General features: G+C 34.9%; 1 protein-coding gene across 6 annotated transcripts in view; it reads right to left on the bottom strand.

The window, feature by feature from the left end:
* Positions 1 to 17,555, bottom strand: part of CPNE8 (copine 8) — a 309,410-nt gene that overhangs the window by 33,030 nt on the left and 258,825 nt on the right. For 3 of the 6 annotated variants that reach the window (XM_073788857.1, XM_033866924.2, XM_073788858.1), the window contains 3 exons: positions 12,648 to 12,829; positions 7,604 to 7,672; positions 6,419 to 6,546 (listed from right to left, as the gene is read on the bottom strand). In XM_073788857.1, coding sequence (XP_073644958.1) covers positions 6,419 to 6,546; positions 7,604 to 7,672; positions 12,648 to 12,829 — 379 coding nt within the window. Of the gene's footprint in view, positions 1 to 314; positions 384 to 481; positions 534 to 6,418; positions 6,547 to 7,603; positions 7,673 to 12,647; positions 12,830 to 17,555 lie in introns of all 6 variants that reach the window. The other 3 variants (XR_012324454.1, XM_033866926.2, XM_033866925.2) reach the window with 3 other exon arrangements.

Genomic DNA, 17,555 nt, shown 5'->3' with positions numbered 1-17,555 from the left:
AGCCATGGCTCACGGGCCTAGCCGCTCTGTGGCATGTGGGATCTTCCTGGACTGGGGCACAAACCCATGTCCCCTGAATCGGCAGGCAGACTCTCAACCACTGCGCCACCAGGGAAGCCCTGTTATGACATTTTTGACTTAAAGTTTATTTTGACTAGGTATAGCTGCCCTTGCCTTCTCTCTTTTGGTTACCATTTTCATGGAGTATCTTTCTATCCATTCCTCATTTTCAACCTATGTACGTCTTAATTCGAAGTTGAGTCTCTCATAGACAGCATAAAATTGGGTCTTTTTAAAAAAATCTATTCACCTACTTTATGTCTTTTGATTGATGAATTTAATCACTTCTATTTTGGTTTCTTTTGATTCACCATAAAATATACCTAAGAGAAGGGGAGATATACTCAACCATCAGGAGAGTTAAAGATAGAGCCTGACTAGTCCCCTCCACCAGGAAGCCTACACAACCCACTGAACCAACCTTAGCCACTGGAGACAGACATCAAAAACAGGAGGAACTACGAACCTGCAGCCTGCAAAAAGGAGACCCCAAACACAGTAAGATAAGCAAAATGAGAAGACAGAAAAACACACAGCAGATAAAGGAGCAAGATAAAAATGCACCAGACCTAACAAATGAAGAGGAAATAGGCAGTCTACCTGAAAAAGAATTCAGAATAATGATAGTAAGGTTGATCCGAAATCTTGGAGATAGAATGGACAATAGAATGGACAAAATGCAAGAATCAGTTAACAAGGACCTAGAAGAACTAAAGATGAAACAAGCAACGATGAACAACACAATAAATGAAATTAAAAGTACTCTAGATGGGATCAATAGCAGAATAACTGAGGCAGAAGAACGGATAAGTGACCTGGAAGTTAAAAGAGTGGAAATAACTACTGCAGAGCAGAATAAAGAAAAAAGAATGAAAAGAACTGAGGACAGTCTCAGAGACCTCTGGGACAACATTAAACACACCAACATTCGAATTATAGGGGTTCCAGAAGAAGAAGAGAAAAAGAAAGGGACTGAGAAAATATTTGAAGAGATTATAGTTGAAAACTTCCCTAATATGGGAAAGGAAATAGTTAATCAAGGCCAGGAAGCACAGAGTCCAATACAGGATAAATACAAGGAGAAATATGTCAAGACACATATTAATCAAACTGTCAAAAATTAAATACAAAGAAAGCATATTAAACGCAGCAAGGGAAAAACAACAAATAACACATAAGGGAATCCCCATAAGGTAAACAGCTGATCTCTCAGCAGAAACCCTACAAGGCAGAAGGGAGTGGCAGGACATACTGAGAGTGATGAAGGAGAAAAACCTGCAACCAAGATTACTCTACCCAGCAAGGATCTCATTCAGATTTGATGGAGAAATTAAAACCTTTACAGACAAGCAAAAGCTGAGAGAGTTCAGTACCACCAAACCAGCTTTACAACAAATGCTAAAGGAACTTCTCTAGACAAGAAACACAAGAGAAGGAAAAGACCTACAATAAGGAACCCAAAACAATTTAGAAAATGGGAATAGGAACATACATATCGATAATTACCTTAAATGTAAATGGACTAAATGCTCCCACCAAAAGACACAGATTGGCTGAATGGATACAAAAACAAGACCCTTATATATGCTGTCTAAAAGAGACCCACTTCAGACCTAGGGACACATACAGACTGAAAGTAAGGGGATGGAAAAAGATATTCCATGCAAATGGAAACCAAAAGAAAGCTGGAGTAGCAATTCTCATATCAGACAAAATAGACTTTAAAATAAGGACTATTAAAAGAGACAAAGAAGGACACTCCATAATGATCAAGGGATCGATCCAAGAAGAAGATATAACAATTGTAAATATTTATGCACCCAACATAGGAGCACCTCAATACATAAGGCAAATGCTAACAGCCATAAAAGGGGAAATCGACAGTAACACATTCATAGTAGGGGACTTAAACACCCCACTTTCACCCATGGACAGATCATCCAAAATGAAAATAAATAAGGAAACACAAGCTTTAAAGTATACATTAAACAAGATTTACTTAATTGATATTTATAGGACACTCCATCCAAAAACAACAGAATACACATTTTTCTCAAGTGCTCATGGAACATTCTCCAGGATAGATCATATATTCGGTCACAAATCAAGCCTTGGTAAATTTAAGAAAATTGAAATAGTATCAAGTATCTTTTCTGACCACAATGCCATGAGACTACATATCAATTACAGGAAAAGATCTGTAAAAAAATACAAACACATGGAGGCTAAACAATACACTACTGAATAATGAAGTGATCACTGAAGAAATTAAAGAGGAAATCAAAAAATACCTAGAAACAAATGACAATGGAGACACAACAACCCAAAACCTATGGGATGCAGCAAAAGCAGTTCTAAGCGGGAAGTTTATAGCAATACAGGCCCACCTTAAGAAGCAGGAAACATCTCAAATAAACAACCTAACCTTGCACCTCAAGCAATTACAGAAAAAAGAACAAAACAACCCCAAAGCTAGCAGAAGGAAAGAAATCATAAAAATCAGATCAGAAATAAATGAAAAAGAAATGAAGGAAACAATAGCAAAGATCAATAAAACTAAAAGCTGGTTCTTTGAGAAGATAAACAAAATAGATAAACCACTAGCCAGACTCATCAAGAAAAAAAGGGAGAAGACTCAAATCAATAGAATTAGAAATGAAAAAGGAGAGGTAACAACTGACACTGCAGAAATACAAAAGATCATGAGAGATTACTACAAGCAACTCTATGCCAATAAAATGGACAATCTGGAAGAAATGGACACATTCTTAGAAATGCACAACCTGCCAAGACTGAATCAGGAAGAAATAGAAAATATGAACAGACCAATCACAAGCACTGAAATCGAAACTGTGATTAAAAATCTGCCAACAAACAAAAGCCCAGGACCAGATGGCTTCACAGGCGAATTCTATCAAACATTTAGAGAAGAGCTAACACCTATCCTTCTCAAACTCTTCCAAAATATAGCAGAGGGAGGAACACTCCCAAATTCATTCTACGAGGCCACCATCACCTTGATACCAAAACCAGACAAGGATGTCACAAAGAAAGAAAACTACAGGCCAATATCACTGATGAACATAGATGCAAAAATCCTCAACAAAATACTAGCAAACAGAATCCAACAGCACATTAAAAGGATCATACACCATGATCAAGTGGGGTTTATTCCAGGAATGCAAGGATTCTTCAATATATGCAAATCTATCAATGTGATACACCATATTAACAAACTGAAGGAGAAAATCCATATGATCATCTCAATAGATGCAGAGAAAGCTTTTGACAAAATTCAACACCCATTTATAATAAAAACCCTGCAGAAAGCAGGCATAGAGGGGACTTTCCTCAACATAATAAAGGCCATATATGACAAGCCCACAGCAAACATCATCCTCAATGGCGAAAAACTAAAAGCATTTCCACTAAGATCAGGAACAAGACAAGGTTGCCCACTCTCACCACTCTTATTCAACATAGTTTTGGAAGTTTTAGCCACAGCAATCAGAGAAGAAAAGGAAATAAAAGGAATCCAAATAGGAAAACAAGAAGTAAAGCTGTCACTGTTTGCAGATGACATGATCCTATACATAGAGAATCCTAAAGATGCTACCAGAAAACTACTAGAGCTAATCAATGAATTTGGTAAAGTAGCAGGATACAAAATTAATGCACAGAAATCTCTGGCATTCCTATATACTAATGATGAAAAATCTGAAAGTGAAATCAAGAAAACACTCCCATTTACCATTGCAACATAAAGAATAAAATATCTAGGAATAAACCTACCTAAGTAGAGAAAAGACCTGTATGCAGAAAGTTATAAGACACTGATGAAAGAAATTAAAGATGATACAAATAGATGGAGAGATATACCATGTTCTTGGATTGGAAGAATCAACATTGTGAAAATGACTCTACTACCCAAAGCAATCTATAGACTCAATGCAATCCCTATCAAAGTACCACTGGCATTTTTCACAGAACTACAACAAAAAATTTTGCAATTTGTATGGAAACACAAAAGACCTTGAATAGCCAAAGCAATCTAGAGAACGAAAAAAGGAGCTGGAGGAATCAGGCTCCCTGACTTCAGACTATACTACAAAGCTACAGTAATCAAGACAGTATGGTACTGGCACAAAAATAGAAAGATAGATCAATGGAACAGGATAGAAAGTCCAGAGATAAACCCACGCACATATGGACACCTTATCTTTGATAAAGGTGGGAGGAATGTACAGTGGAGAAAGGACAGCCACTTCAATAAGTGGTGCTGGGAAAACTGGACAGGTACATGTAAAAGTATGAGATTAGATCACTCCCTAACACCATACACAAAAATAAGCTCAAAATGGATGAAAGATCTAAATGTAAGGCCAGAAACTATCAAACTCTTAGAGGAAAACATAGGCAGAACACTCTATGACATAAATCACAGCAAGATCCTTTCTGACCCACCTCCTAGAGTAATGGAAATAAAAACAAAAATAAACAAATGGGACCTAATGAAACTTCAAAGCTTTTGCACAGCAAAGGAAACCATAAACAAGACCAAAAGACAACCCTCAGAATGGGAGAAAATATTTGCCAATGAAGCAACCGACAAAGGATTAATCTCCAAAATTTACAAGCAGCTCATGCAGCTCAATAACAAGAAAACAAACAACCCAATCCAAAAATGGGCAGAAGACCTAAATAGACATTTCTCCAAAGAAGATATACAGACTGCCAACAAACATATGAAAGAATGCTCAACATCATTAATCATTAGAGAAATGCAAATCAAAACTACAATGAGATATCATGTCACACCAGTCAGAATGGCCATCATCAAAAAATCTAGAAACAATAAATGCTGGAGAGGGTGTGGAGAAAAGGGAACCCTCTTGCACTGCTGGTGGGAATGTAAATTGATACAGCCACTATGGAGAACAGTATGGAGGTTCCTTAAAAAACTACAAATAGAACTACCATATGACCCAGCAATCCCAGTACTGGGCATATACCCTGAGAAAACCAAAGTTCAAAAAGAGTCATGTACCAAAATGTTCATTGCAGCTCTATTTACAATAGCCCGGAGATGGAAACAACCTAAGTGCCCATCATCGGATGAATGGATAAAGAAGATGTGGCACATATATACAATGGAATATTACTCAGCCATAAAAAGAAACAAAATTGAGCTATTTGTAATGAGGTGGATAGACCTAGAGTCTGTCATACAGAGTGAAGTAAGTCAGAAAGAAAAAGACAAATACCGTATGCTAACACATATATATGGAATTTAAGAAAAAAAATGTCATGAAGAACCTAGGGGTAAGGCAGGAATAAAGACGCAGACCTACTAGAGAACGGACTTGAGGTTATGGGGGGGGGAAGGGTGAGCTGTGACAGGGCGCGAGAGAGTCATGGACATATACACACTAACAAACGTAGTAAGGTAGATAGCTAGTGGGAAGCAGCCGCATGGCACAGGGATATTGGCTCGGTGCTTTGTGACAGCCTGGAGCGGTGGGATAGGGAGGGTGGGAGGGAGGGAGACGCAAGAGGGAAGACATATGGGAACATATGTATATGTATAACTGATTCACTTTGTTATAAAGCAGAAACTAACACACCATTGTAAAGCAATTACACCCCAATAAAGATGTTAAAATAAGTAAATAAATAAAAATAAGGCAGGGTTTCATAGGATTTGCAAGTGAGTCAAGACAAACTTTTTGTGATTTTAAAAGTGGTGTCTAATTTACTTATGCATTAGTAAAAAATGATAAGCAAGAGTATATAGAGCTTTACATTAAACATTTTTTTCTAGAACATGAATTTGGAATCATCAGCTATTATATTCTGATCTCAATACCATGTATTATATACAGGTAGAACTCTGGGAATTTATAAAATTAGCTAATATATTAATTTCAGAGAGGTTAAGATAGTGTGCCCTATATATCACTGAAAGGCTTCAGTTGTCTTCATAGAATTCAGTCTCTTTTTACTTCTGAGCTACTATAGAATATACATTAGATATGAATGATTTACATAATTGAGATTATGATTGATATTGCTCTCATGGATGCCTCTTCAATGAAAAAAATTTTTTCCTCAGTCGAACAAATATAGGTCCTAACATAAGCCAGTGTATGTTTCTTCATTTGAGATTCTGATGTAAAGTTCTTATTGAAATATCATGATAGCTCAATGGAGATTTTTTTACTGTATATCTTTTCCCTCACTTTCTTGGAGGTAAATTAGAAGAAAACAACTTTCATTTGTGGAGTCAGGCCAACAATAATGTTATGATTTCACTCTGGTCCAGTACACTAGAATAAATAACTTATCTACTCCCACTTACCTTGCTACATGATTAATTACAGGAGCAAAGTTGGTTGGCCCATACAGTTGTACAGATTTCAGACTCCTATAATAAGCCTCCATGACACCCTCAATGCCATCACAGTAGGGGTTTTGAGGGTTCCCATTCTGTAGAAAGTTACAGGCAAAAAAAAGTAAGGAATGAATAGTGTCTGTAAAGCTCAATTAAAAAAGAGAATGATACAGGTTCATACTCATAAAGCTTTTTGGATGAAAACTCAGTTATAGATTTATAATAGTAAAACATAATAATAAATTAAGTGATCAACATAGATTACATTTACATAGATTGTGATATGAGGTAATGTGCAATCATTAAAAATGGATACTTTTCAATTAAAGGGCAGGAGAAAATTCTAAATAATCTTGAGAAGCTGAATATCATGACATTTTACAATTAATAATGTCTTATTTATACACAGGTCTGTGTACATACAGAGATAAACATATAAAAATCTAAAAAGAAGGAAACAAAATGTTAATATTTGTTATCTCTGAGTAGTTATAAATTGTTGATTTTTATTTCATTGTTTAGACTATTCTATATTTTCCAAGTTTTCTGCAGTGACATGTATTCAAATCAGAAAAAAAAATTCTATCAATTCAAACAGTTTTACTTTATAGAAGCAAGAATGTAAACTATCTGCCATATGCACATTTTCAGGCCACAATTAATAACCCCAACTAAAGAAGTGATCAGAGGGAATGTAATTTGGTGTGAGTAGCATCAAAACAAGGTAAAGAGAAAAGAATCAAAGAAACATATCCATATTGTTCAAGGGAATTGGAGCTTACCACCGGAGTTCTTATTCTGCAGATAGTAACCCAGAAGGGCAACTTTAAACCTGGAGATCTAGTCTAGCTTTCTCATACTTTGAATGCTCTATTAGGTTTAATTCTCCTAGTCCATCTTCCGCAAATAACACAAATGAGGCAGTGTTATCTATTGCTATGTAGCAAATTATCCCAAAAGTTAGTGTCTTAAAACAGTAGGCATTTATAATCCCATACATTTTTTTAGGTGTCAAGAATCCAGAAGCAGCTTAGCCAGGTGATTCTTGCTCAGGATCTCTCAAGAGCTTGCAATCAAGAAGCCAACCTGGGCTGCAGTCATCTGAAAGCCTGACCAGAGTTGGAGGATCTGCTTCTAAGAAGGCTCACTTACATGGTTTGCTGGCAGTAGGTCAACACGAACTCTGCATAGGGCTGCTTTAGTGTTCCAACAACATGGCAGCTAACTTCCCCAAAATGAGTGATCCGAGAGAGAGAGAGAGAGCAAGGAGGAAGCTCCAATAAGCTCCTAGTCTTATAAGTTGCATAGCATTACTTCTACTTTCATCTATTTGTTAGAAATGAGTCACTAAGTGTAGCCCATACTCAAGGGAAGAGGAATTAGGTTCCACCTCTCGAAGGGGGTAATATAAAAAAATTTGTAGCTCTATTTTAAAACACTAGGGACAGTAACCATGCTTAAACATAGTCAGCAGTAATTTTAGCATGTATGTTTTTACCTGAACAATCAAAAGTGACTAGTAATTTATAACTTAAATTTGTTGAATTCTATATACTAAGCTTTATATTAAAATATTTACATACATTATATAATTTTTATAGTATAACAATCTAAAAAAGTAGATAAAATGCTATTATTATTCTCACTTTACAGATGAGGCACTGAGAGCTTAGATATTGTGCCCAAAGTCATGCAACACCGGTAACAGAGAAAACATTTCCAGAGCCCCATCTCTTAACCAGCAGTATACCACCATATTACAAAATCCTAGCATTTTGAAAAAGACTGAGGATCTTAGGGAACTAAGTCAGATGTTACCAACCATTTCAATTTTGTCATTTGTGAAAGAAGGATTTATAACCATTGTCCTTTTAATTTTGTCTTTTTATTCAAACTTTTTATTTTTACCTCATGTAAATTTTTTTAAAACATAAAAATAATAAAAGAACTCTTTATATTATAAAATTGCCTACAGGAATTGATTGAAATTAAAATGTGAAAGTTTAATATTTAGCACAAAGCAGTGACTGGTTGGTTTTGATGTTAATCTGAGCTGACCTTTAATTAGCCTTCCTTTTAATAAAATTTTATGGTGTTCTATCTCTTGATAAGGTATAAAGCTAATTAAAATTAAAACTCATTACTGATTTGGGGCATATAAAAATGTATTATATATCTGCCTTAAGGGAACAATTGCAAACCAGGATAGTTCTGAGTTACTTTTTGATCAGCATTTTAACATTTTGACTGGAGAGATTTACATTTCTATAAAATTATGCATTTCCTTTATTCCTCTGGAAATAATAAAGTCACCATTTCCCCCACCATTTCATTTATCTTGATTAGAAAGATTTTATAAATCTTAAAAAAAACATTTCTTAAAATAATTATGTGGAGAATTAGTTTTTGCTTGTTATGACAAATAAAAATAAGATTATGTGTGGCTCTAACACAAAAGTAAAACAGAATGTTCTTGAAAATAAGTACATTCAATTTTGTTGTTTATTAATGAAGAGGGCAGTGGATGCCCTATTTTATATTTCCTTTTTAATTAACAAACTTTTCCACTTCTGAAATAATGAATGTTAATTTGTAGAACATACAGAAAGTATAAAGAACAAAATTCAAAATGAGCAATAATCCCACACACAGACTTAAGTGAGGAGTGTCCAGCTCTCACCAGTTTTTTCCTTTCATTTGGCTCCCTGAGGGATTGTACTGGAGATTTAGATTCAGTTCTGGAAGTGAAGTTCAAAGTCTCTGTTGCTACCTATAGCCTATAACAATTTTCAGTGGGGCTAACATGCTGCAAAATGCTGAAGAGAGCTGTTAGGAGCTGTTGCTTTACTCTTTGAAATGTATCTGTAGCTGCCCAGAGACTGACTGCTTACTACAGGGGAAAGTTGAGAGAATTTTTCCTTTTATTCAATAAACAAATATCTATTGAGCTTCTATTTTCTGCATGCAGTGTTAAAGACCTTTGGTGATTATACTGTTGAATTTAGTTGGAAGAAAATGTGTACATATAAATATTAAATTGCTCGATTTCTATAATTGCCAAAATAAGTGAAAAGTATGCCAGTGATTTTAGATATTTGGTAGGAGAAATCACTTGGACAGATGTAGCATTTCTCTCTATTGATCAACACAGAAGACCTTCTTTTAAGGGTCACTGGCTACATGCCCATTAGATATACTTCCTCTAAAGCCTTACACTATAAGGAGTCATCAAGAATCATCATGAGACATGACATTCTTTCCACAACCAAAAGTGCTAATGTGGTGATATTAGTATATTTTTCCTTTCTTTTTCTATTCCCTTTTCTTTTTCCACTATATCTATTCTTACACATATTTCAAATGAAAAGCTGGGGCTTACCTTAAATCCTTTTGATTGAGTAAAGCTCAATTTCAACATCTGTGCTAGCCTCAAAATCACAATTAGGGATTTTAAATTTTTTTTAAAGGCCTCCCTTGCTATCTGAAAGATTATTTGAATTTGGGGTGATAAACAGATTAATGACTGTGAATACATATCACAAATTCTTACCATGGAAATATGAGGGTTTGGTAATATTAGGTAGTACACTAATTGCCAGATTGACATGGACTGAAGTTTTTCTATTTGCCATTTTCAGCACCTACAGATATACATTGCAGTTATTTAGGCTGAAGTTAACACAAAAATCAAATGGAGCACTATCTCTCTGAAGACCTACTTAACCTTTGCCTTTCTTACTTATTCAAGAAAACAAAAGTGCTTTGAAAAAAATTAAAGTCATATAATTATTAGGTAACATTAAAGGTGAGGCATTATCATCATCATCAACATCATCATTGTTGTCTCATCAATTTTAGAAACTATTTTTCATGAATTTAAAGGGTTATGATCTCCATCCTATAAATATTTGAGTTGGTTTCAAAGAATCTTTTAAGATGCAACTAATAAAAAGGTCCCTCCTTTGCATAGGTTTGGTTACAAGGAATGAAGGTGGAGGTAGGAAAAGCAGAAAATTAGAGGGAGAGAAAAAGGAAAAAACAATCACACACAAAGGTGAGAAGAAACTTATGGAAAGAAAATTAATCAGTATCATTTAGTTTAACATAATTATTCCTTTTCTTAAGCCTTAAAATAGTTCATGGCCTTTTTCCTGAGGCACTTAAGACTCAGGAGCACATGAGTGATTTTCATGGTCTTATAAGTTTCTGGGAGAATTTAATTCTCTAAGGCATAACAAAATCTCAACAGATATTCATTTTTATATGACATTGGTGGTTGTGGCATGTGGGATATTTCACAGAGGAAGAATTAAAACCTCGAGCAACCTTCCCCGAAATTGTGTGGAATAGAAAAAGCAAGAATAAGTATAGGGAAAAAAGTTAAAATATAGCTCTTAAAATATATTTAAGGAAGATGAACTCTAATCATATGAAAGCTTCTGGGGGGGGTATGTGTGTGTATGTATGTATGTGTGTGTGTGTGTGTGTGTATATATATATATATATATATACACATAATGGTGTTCATAAAGGACATATCTGAGATGTGGGATTATTACAGATGCTTTTATAAAAAGTGGTTTAGTAGTGGTTAAGAATGTGGATTCTAAAATAAGACTGACCTGGGTTCAAGTCCTGTCCTCTGTAAACCTGATTAACTTCTGTGACTCTGAGCTAAATTATACAACTCCTGGGGGTACTCTTTTCACTGTATTTAATATGAGTGGCTCTTGATAGACTAGTGTGATGTGACAGTTGTTATACACCTATCCGATAAGAATTTTATGAAGATTATGTAAGAAATGAGTATAAAGTACCTGGCTTGATACTCAGTAATTACTTAATAAATGATTGCATTATTGTTTATTTCTATTTTTCTTGCAGAACTTAAAAAATATATATATTACTTTTGTAACAAGAATAAAAACAATGAAAAAAGATCTACAAAAATATTGGGCATGGAAGAGTTTACTTTTACAATATATAGGGTAGGGTAGGGAGGCATTTCTGTTAGGAAAATCTAAATTTTTTCCAAAATGATATCTAACCATTCCTCCATTGAGTTTCCCATTATTTCATTAGAAAGTGCAAGTGAGAATAAGACTGATTAGGTGTATAAGCACCATCTGTGTGAAATTTATTTTAAAGGTAGAATGTAGTACATTGCTTACTTGTAATAATACAGCAGGAGTAGATTTATGTAAATGAAACATTAAAAAGAAAAATATTTATTCCAGTAATATTTACTCCATTATATTGAAACCATAATTAATTATAGCCATAATTATTGCTTCACATTTGAAGAAAAATTCCAGTCATAACTAATCCTTTATATTTGAAAAGAAATGACATTTTAGAAGATGGAAGATTAAGGATAGCTACACATTCTTTGATACCCCTCCCATTGAGAGGTGTTTCCCCTACCTTGAAACTGGGATGAACTTAGTGACTTGCTTGACCAAGAGAATGTAGGAGAAATAACTTTCTGGGACTTCCAAGGCCCTGCAGTTTCTGCCCCAGCCTTTTAGAATACTCACTCTGGGAAAGCTGGTTGCTGTGTAAGAAATATGACTACCTTGAGACCACTACACTATGATGAAGTCTGTGATAACCATATGGACAAGTTGTATGTAGAATGAAGGAAAGATGCCTAGACAACCCAGCTATTTCAGCCATCCTAGCTCAGGCATCAGACATAAGCTAATGAGCCATCTTAGGGGACATACTAGCTCCAGGAGATATGACATGGAGAAGAACTGAGGAATCTAACCAACAGCCAAAATAAAACCCAGATATATGGCTCTAGTAGAACAATTCCAGCCATCTCTAGCCAATCACGGCATCCCAGGTGAGGCCCCAGACATCCTGAAGAATGTACCATCCCCCATTGTATTCTGCTCAAATTCCTGACCCACATATCACGAATATAACAGAAGGTGTTATGCAGCAATAGATAACCAGAATAGAGCTCCTATTTATAGATCAGATGCACTTTAGGTAGATTTACTGCTAATCTACTTAACTGTCTTTTTTCCCATTAGTATCACATTCCTAAATCAATCATTCACCAAAATCAAGCTGAGTGTATAGTCATAAGAAGTTGCTACATGAGTAATTAGAGCATAAGCAGCAAGCCAATGAAAAGATCCAACACATTATTTTTTTCAAAATATCAATTCTTTCAATGTATTCTTACCAAAGCAAACTCATGAGATATCCTTCCATCTGGAGGCAGTTTTGCACCAAAACCTAAAGCTGGGAACATTTTATCACTGTCATAATCTTGAACGATTTCTCCCACTGCTTTCAGTGCCATACCATAGGCATTCAGTTGATAAGGATTCATGTAGTGGAGAGAAGTGGGCTGGGAAGGGTTGCCTGATGACAGAAAAAAATATTTCAAACACGAGTGATCAGGCTAAAGATATAATTTTTGGGACTTATTTCTTGATAACTATTTCAGGTTTAAATATTAAAAATCATGTTTTCTGCCTATATTCATAGTATGTTAAATATCTTCTTTTGGATAAATATTGACACAGAGATATTTATTAAATTAGATCAGATATGTAGAAAGTTTCCCCAAGATATGCTAAAGCATATGCAGATTTTTTCAAAAATTATTTCTCATTGTCAATGTCATAGGCTATTCTTGAGTTTCAGCCACAGAAGAAGCATAAAAGTATTTTTGTTAATCGTATTTTATTGTAATCTTATTTTTAAAAATTGTGTGCCTTTAGTTTGAATCCTTATGCTATAATCAGAGGACCCAACTGATGTAATAGGCTTCAATAATTATGAGGCCTTCTTAAAGTTGTATCACAAACATAAATTGAATATTTGAGACATATCTCAATTTAATCACTTTTAAAGAGGAGAGTGTAGAGATTTTCAAATTCATGCTAATTAAATATCTAGAGCTGAAAAATTATTCAGAGTTTCTAACTAAACTTTTAGCTAGGAGTCAAAAGGCTTGAAGTCGGGTCTTGCCATTTGCAGGACAACTATATAATTCCCATTATAAAGCCTACCACAGTATTTACTGGGAAGACAAAATAAGATTATGTGTGTGGAAGTGATTAAAAATTATAAAGTACCATAGAAAAGTAAAGTTTAACTACTACTGTTATTATTGTCTGGGTCATCCACAAATGTAGGATGTTTCATTTGAATGAGTATGAGACAGAAAGTAATATATGTGCTACCACTCAAACACATTGAGATTCACATTCAGTTGCCCTAATTATCAGCACAAAGGCAGCCTGAAAGTCCCTTTAGTTTCTTAAGTGAAAATGGAAATTAAATGGGACTTGTAACAGCTCATAAAGCTCAATTCTACATTAAAACATTGTCCAAAGAAGAAATGCCTCAAGGCATAGTTCTTTTTTGATAGGGAAAAAATAATAATAACCACTTGAGATCCAGAGAGAAACAAAATAAAGATCTCCCTTTGGTTTATAATGCATATAATAATACCCAGACCAATTTTGGTTTCAAGATAATTCATTGTGTACATGCATTTATTTTTCCAAAGAGTTATCAGCATTCAAGAGCCAAATGACAAAATTTCTAAAAAAGTGTCTTCTGTCCAAGATGGGCCCTAATGTTCCCCTCAGCTTGCCTAAACTTAAGAAAGGTTGTCCCTGACCTCCTGTCTCTTAGAACATTTACTTTAGAAAACTTGGAATTGTGAATTCCTTCTCTGTTCCTTTGAGGCGTAAATCCTCTACAATCCAGGACTGTCTTCCTCAGGGACGTGGGAGCCATCTCTTTGAAATGTAATAACCAAGAAAAATATCACCTCTGTTGCCTAGTCTCCATGGGAGAGCAGGAGCCTACCTTCAGTAAGTGCTAATTAGTAAACACAGATGGCCTAATCACACAGACCAATTTCCCCTCCAATCTCTCAGTACTTAACCACTAGTTCATCACAGCACTTAAAAACCCTCTCACCTTTTGCTTTGGAGGAATTGAGTTCAATTTCCTTCATTGCAATAGCTTTGATTTCTATTGCAAAAATCCTGAAACAAGTCTTCATTGCCTGTTTAACTTATCTGGTGCAATTTTTCTTTGACAGTTCTTTCTAAAGCAGGGATTTTGCCTCTTGTTCAAAAGCCTACTGGAGCCACAACTAAACGATACCACTACCAAGTTGTTATTTAACACAACTCTCAAATGTAAGAAGAATTGTTACCCATTCGTTGCAATATGCAACTAATTCTATTTCTCTAAGAAAACCACAACTTAAAGCTAAAATAAAAATGCTATTAATACCCCAGCATAACTAAACATCTTAGCCTATCACGCACAGAAGCGCCCAATCCTACCCATTCAAAGATGTTTCCTATCTCTTTGTAGCATCTTCATCGAGACCAATCTCTTCACTATACCACTAATGATGTTTTCTTTTCCATCCCTCCCTCTCACTTTGCCACCCTATCCTGAAATTCACTTTCTCCTCCTCCTCCTCACATGCATAAGACAACCTTCCTTATTTATTCCAGCCCTTATTGTCTTTCCTCTCCTACTCTTATGCCCTTGTGTTCTGTACCACAAAATTTGGCAATTCCTTGAATCTGGGACCATATTTGTACCAGCTCTGTAACAGCAGCAATGCATATAGAAAAATGAACTTGTAGTAGGTTGGTAACATTGAGTTATTAGCTAATAACAATAATAATTATAATAGCATAGAATGTAACATGAACTTACTTCATATCTCACTTAATCCTTTTTCAACAAACCTATGACACAGGTACTTTTATTACACCTATTTTTCAGATCAAATAACTTTCAGATTAAATAACTTGACCAAATCACACAGTAATAATTGGTCAAACTAGAATATGAATCTAGGCAGATTCCATAGCCCTTACTCTTAGTTATAACTCCGCTTAAGGATTTTGAAATATTTTAAACACTGAATATTTTCAAACATACCTGATTTTGTTTTAAATGTACACTACGCCTTTGTAAAAAAAAAACAAAACAAAACACTTGAATAGACTGTCTTTTTTTTTTTTTTGCAGTATGCAGGCCTCTCACTGTCGTGGCCTCTCCCGTTGTGGAGCACAGGCTCCGGACGCGCAGGCTCAGCGGCCATGGCTCACGGGCCCAGCAGCTCCGCGGCATGTGGGATCTTCCCGGACCGGGGCACAAACTCATGTCCCTTGCATCGGCAGGCGGACTCTCAACCACTGCGCCACTAGGGAAGCCCTTGAATAGGCTCTTTTAAAAAGCTTCATTGAGATATAATTCATATAACTTATAGTTAACCCATTTAAAATGTACAATTCAATTATTTTAAGTATATTTACAAATAAGCAGAACCATCAATACAGTCAATTTTAGAACATTTTCATCACCTCAAAAAAATGTACTTATTTACAATCATTCCCTTATTACTCCATCCAGCCCAGCACTAAACAATGACTAATCTACTTTCTGTCTCTTTAATTTGCCTATTCTGGACATTTCATGTAAATAGAATTACACAGTATATGGTCATTTGTGACTAGGTTTCACTTAGTATAGTGATTTCAAGGTTCATCTGTGTTGTAGCATGTTTTGGCACTTCATATTTCATTCCTGTTTATTGCCAAATAATATTCCATTGTATGAATATACCACATTTTAAAATCAGTTTATCAGTTGATGGACATTTGGGTTGTTTCCACATTTTGGCTATTATGCTGCTATAAACATTCATGTACAAATTTCTGTGTGGATATAGGTTTCCATGTCTCTTGCATATATATCAAGGGTGGAACTGCTGGGTCATATGGTAACTCTACGTTTAACAATTTGAAGAACTGCCAGAGTCTTCCAAAGTGGCTGCACCATTTTACATTCTCATCAGCAGTATATGAGGGTTCCAACTTCTTCACATGCTCACAACGCTTATTGTTTTCTGACTTTTGGATTATAGTCATCCTAGTGGGTGTGAAATAGTATCTCATTATTATTTTGATTTGTGTTTTCTGATATGTAAGCATGCCAAGTACCTTTTCATGTGCTTACTGGTCATTTGTATAGCTTTTCTGAATAACTGGAATACCACTTTTAATTGGGCTGTCTGTTTTCGAGTTATAAGAGTTCTTTATATATTCTAGATACAAGTCCTCTATGAGATATTTGATTTGCTAATATTTTATCCCATTCTGGGGTTTGTCTTTTCACTTTGTTAATTATGTTCTATGGCGCATAAAGAAGTTTTAATTTTGATGGAGTTCAATTTATTTATTTTTTTACTCTTGTTGCTCATATGTTTGGTGTCATATCTAAGAATCAATTGTCAAACCCAAGGTCATGAAGATATATCCCTATGTTTTCTTCTAATAGCTTTATAATTTTAACACTTACATTTAGATTTTTGATCTATTAAGGGTCCAACTTCATTCTTTTGCCTGTGGCTATCCAGTTGTCCCAGTACCATTTGTTGAAGAGACTATTCTTCCCCCATTGAATTATCTTGGTACCCTTCTCAAGATCAGTTAACCTTAGATGCATGGGTTTATTTCTGGAATCTCAATTCTATTTCATTGATCGATATATCTATCTTTATGCCAGACTTACACTGCCTTGATTACTGTTGCTTTGTACTAAGTTTCAAAAATGAGTATGAATCTTCCTACTTTGTTCTATTTTTTTCAAATCTGCTTTGGTTCTTCTGGGCCCCTTTAAATTCCAAATGAATTTTTGGGTCAGTTATCTGTTTCTTCAAAAAAGGCCTTTCAGATTTTGATAGAAATTACAGTGAATCTGTCAATCTCTTTGGAAAATATTGCCATATTAACAATGTTGAATTTCCTAATCAATGAATGTAGCATATTTTTCAACTAATTTAGATCTTTAATTTCTTTCAAAATTTTTTCAGAATATAATTTTAGGGTATAAGTTTTGCACTCACTTTGTTAAATTTATTCCTAAGTACTGTATGCATTTTGATACTACTGTAAATAGAACTGTTTTCTTAATTTCATTTTCATATTGTTCATTGGAAGTGTATAGAGAAAGAATTGATTTTTATATATGGATCTTCCATCCTTCAATCTTGCTGAACTCATTTAACAGTTCTAATAGATTTTTAGTGGATTCCTTAGGA

This window comes from Tursiops truncatus, chromosome 11, assembly GCF_011762595.2.
Source record: "Tursiops truncatus isolate mTurTru1 chromosome 11, mTurTru1.mat.Y, whole genome shotgun sequence".
NCBI classification, from domain to species: Eukaryota; Metazoa; Chordata; class Mammalia; order Artiodactyla; family Delphinidae; genus Tursiops; species Tursiops truncatus.
Note: the sequence above shows the minus strand (reverse complement) of the source record. Positions and strands in the feature narration are given on the sequence as shown.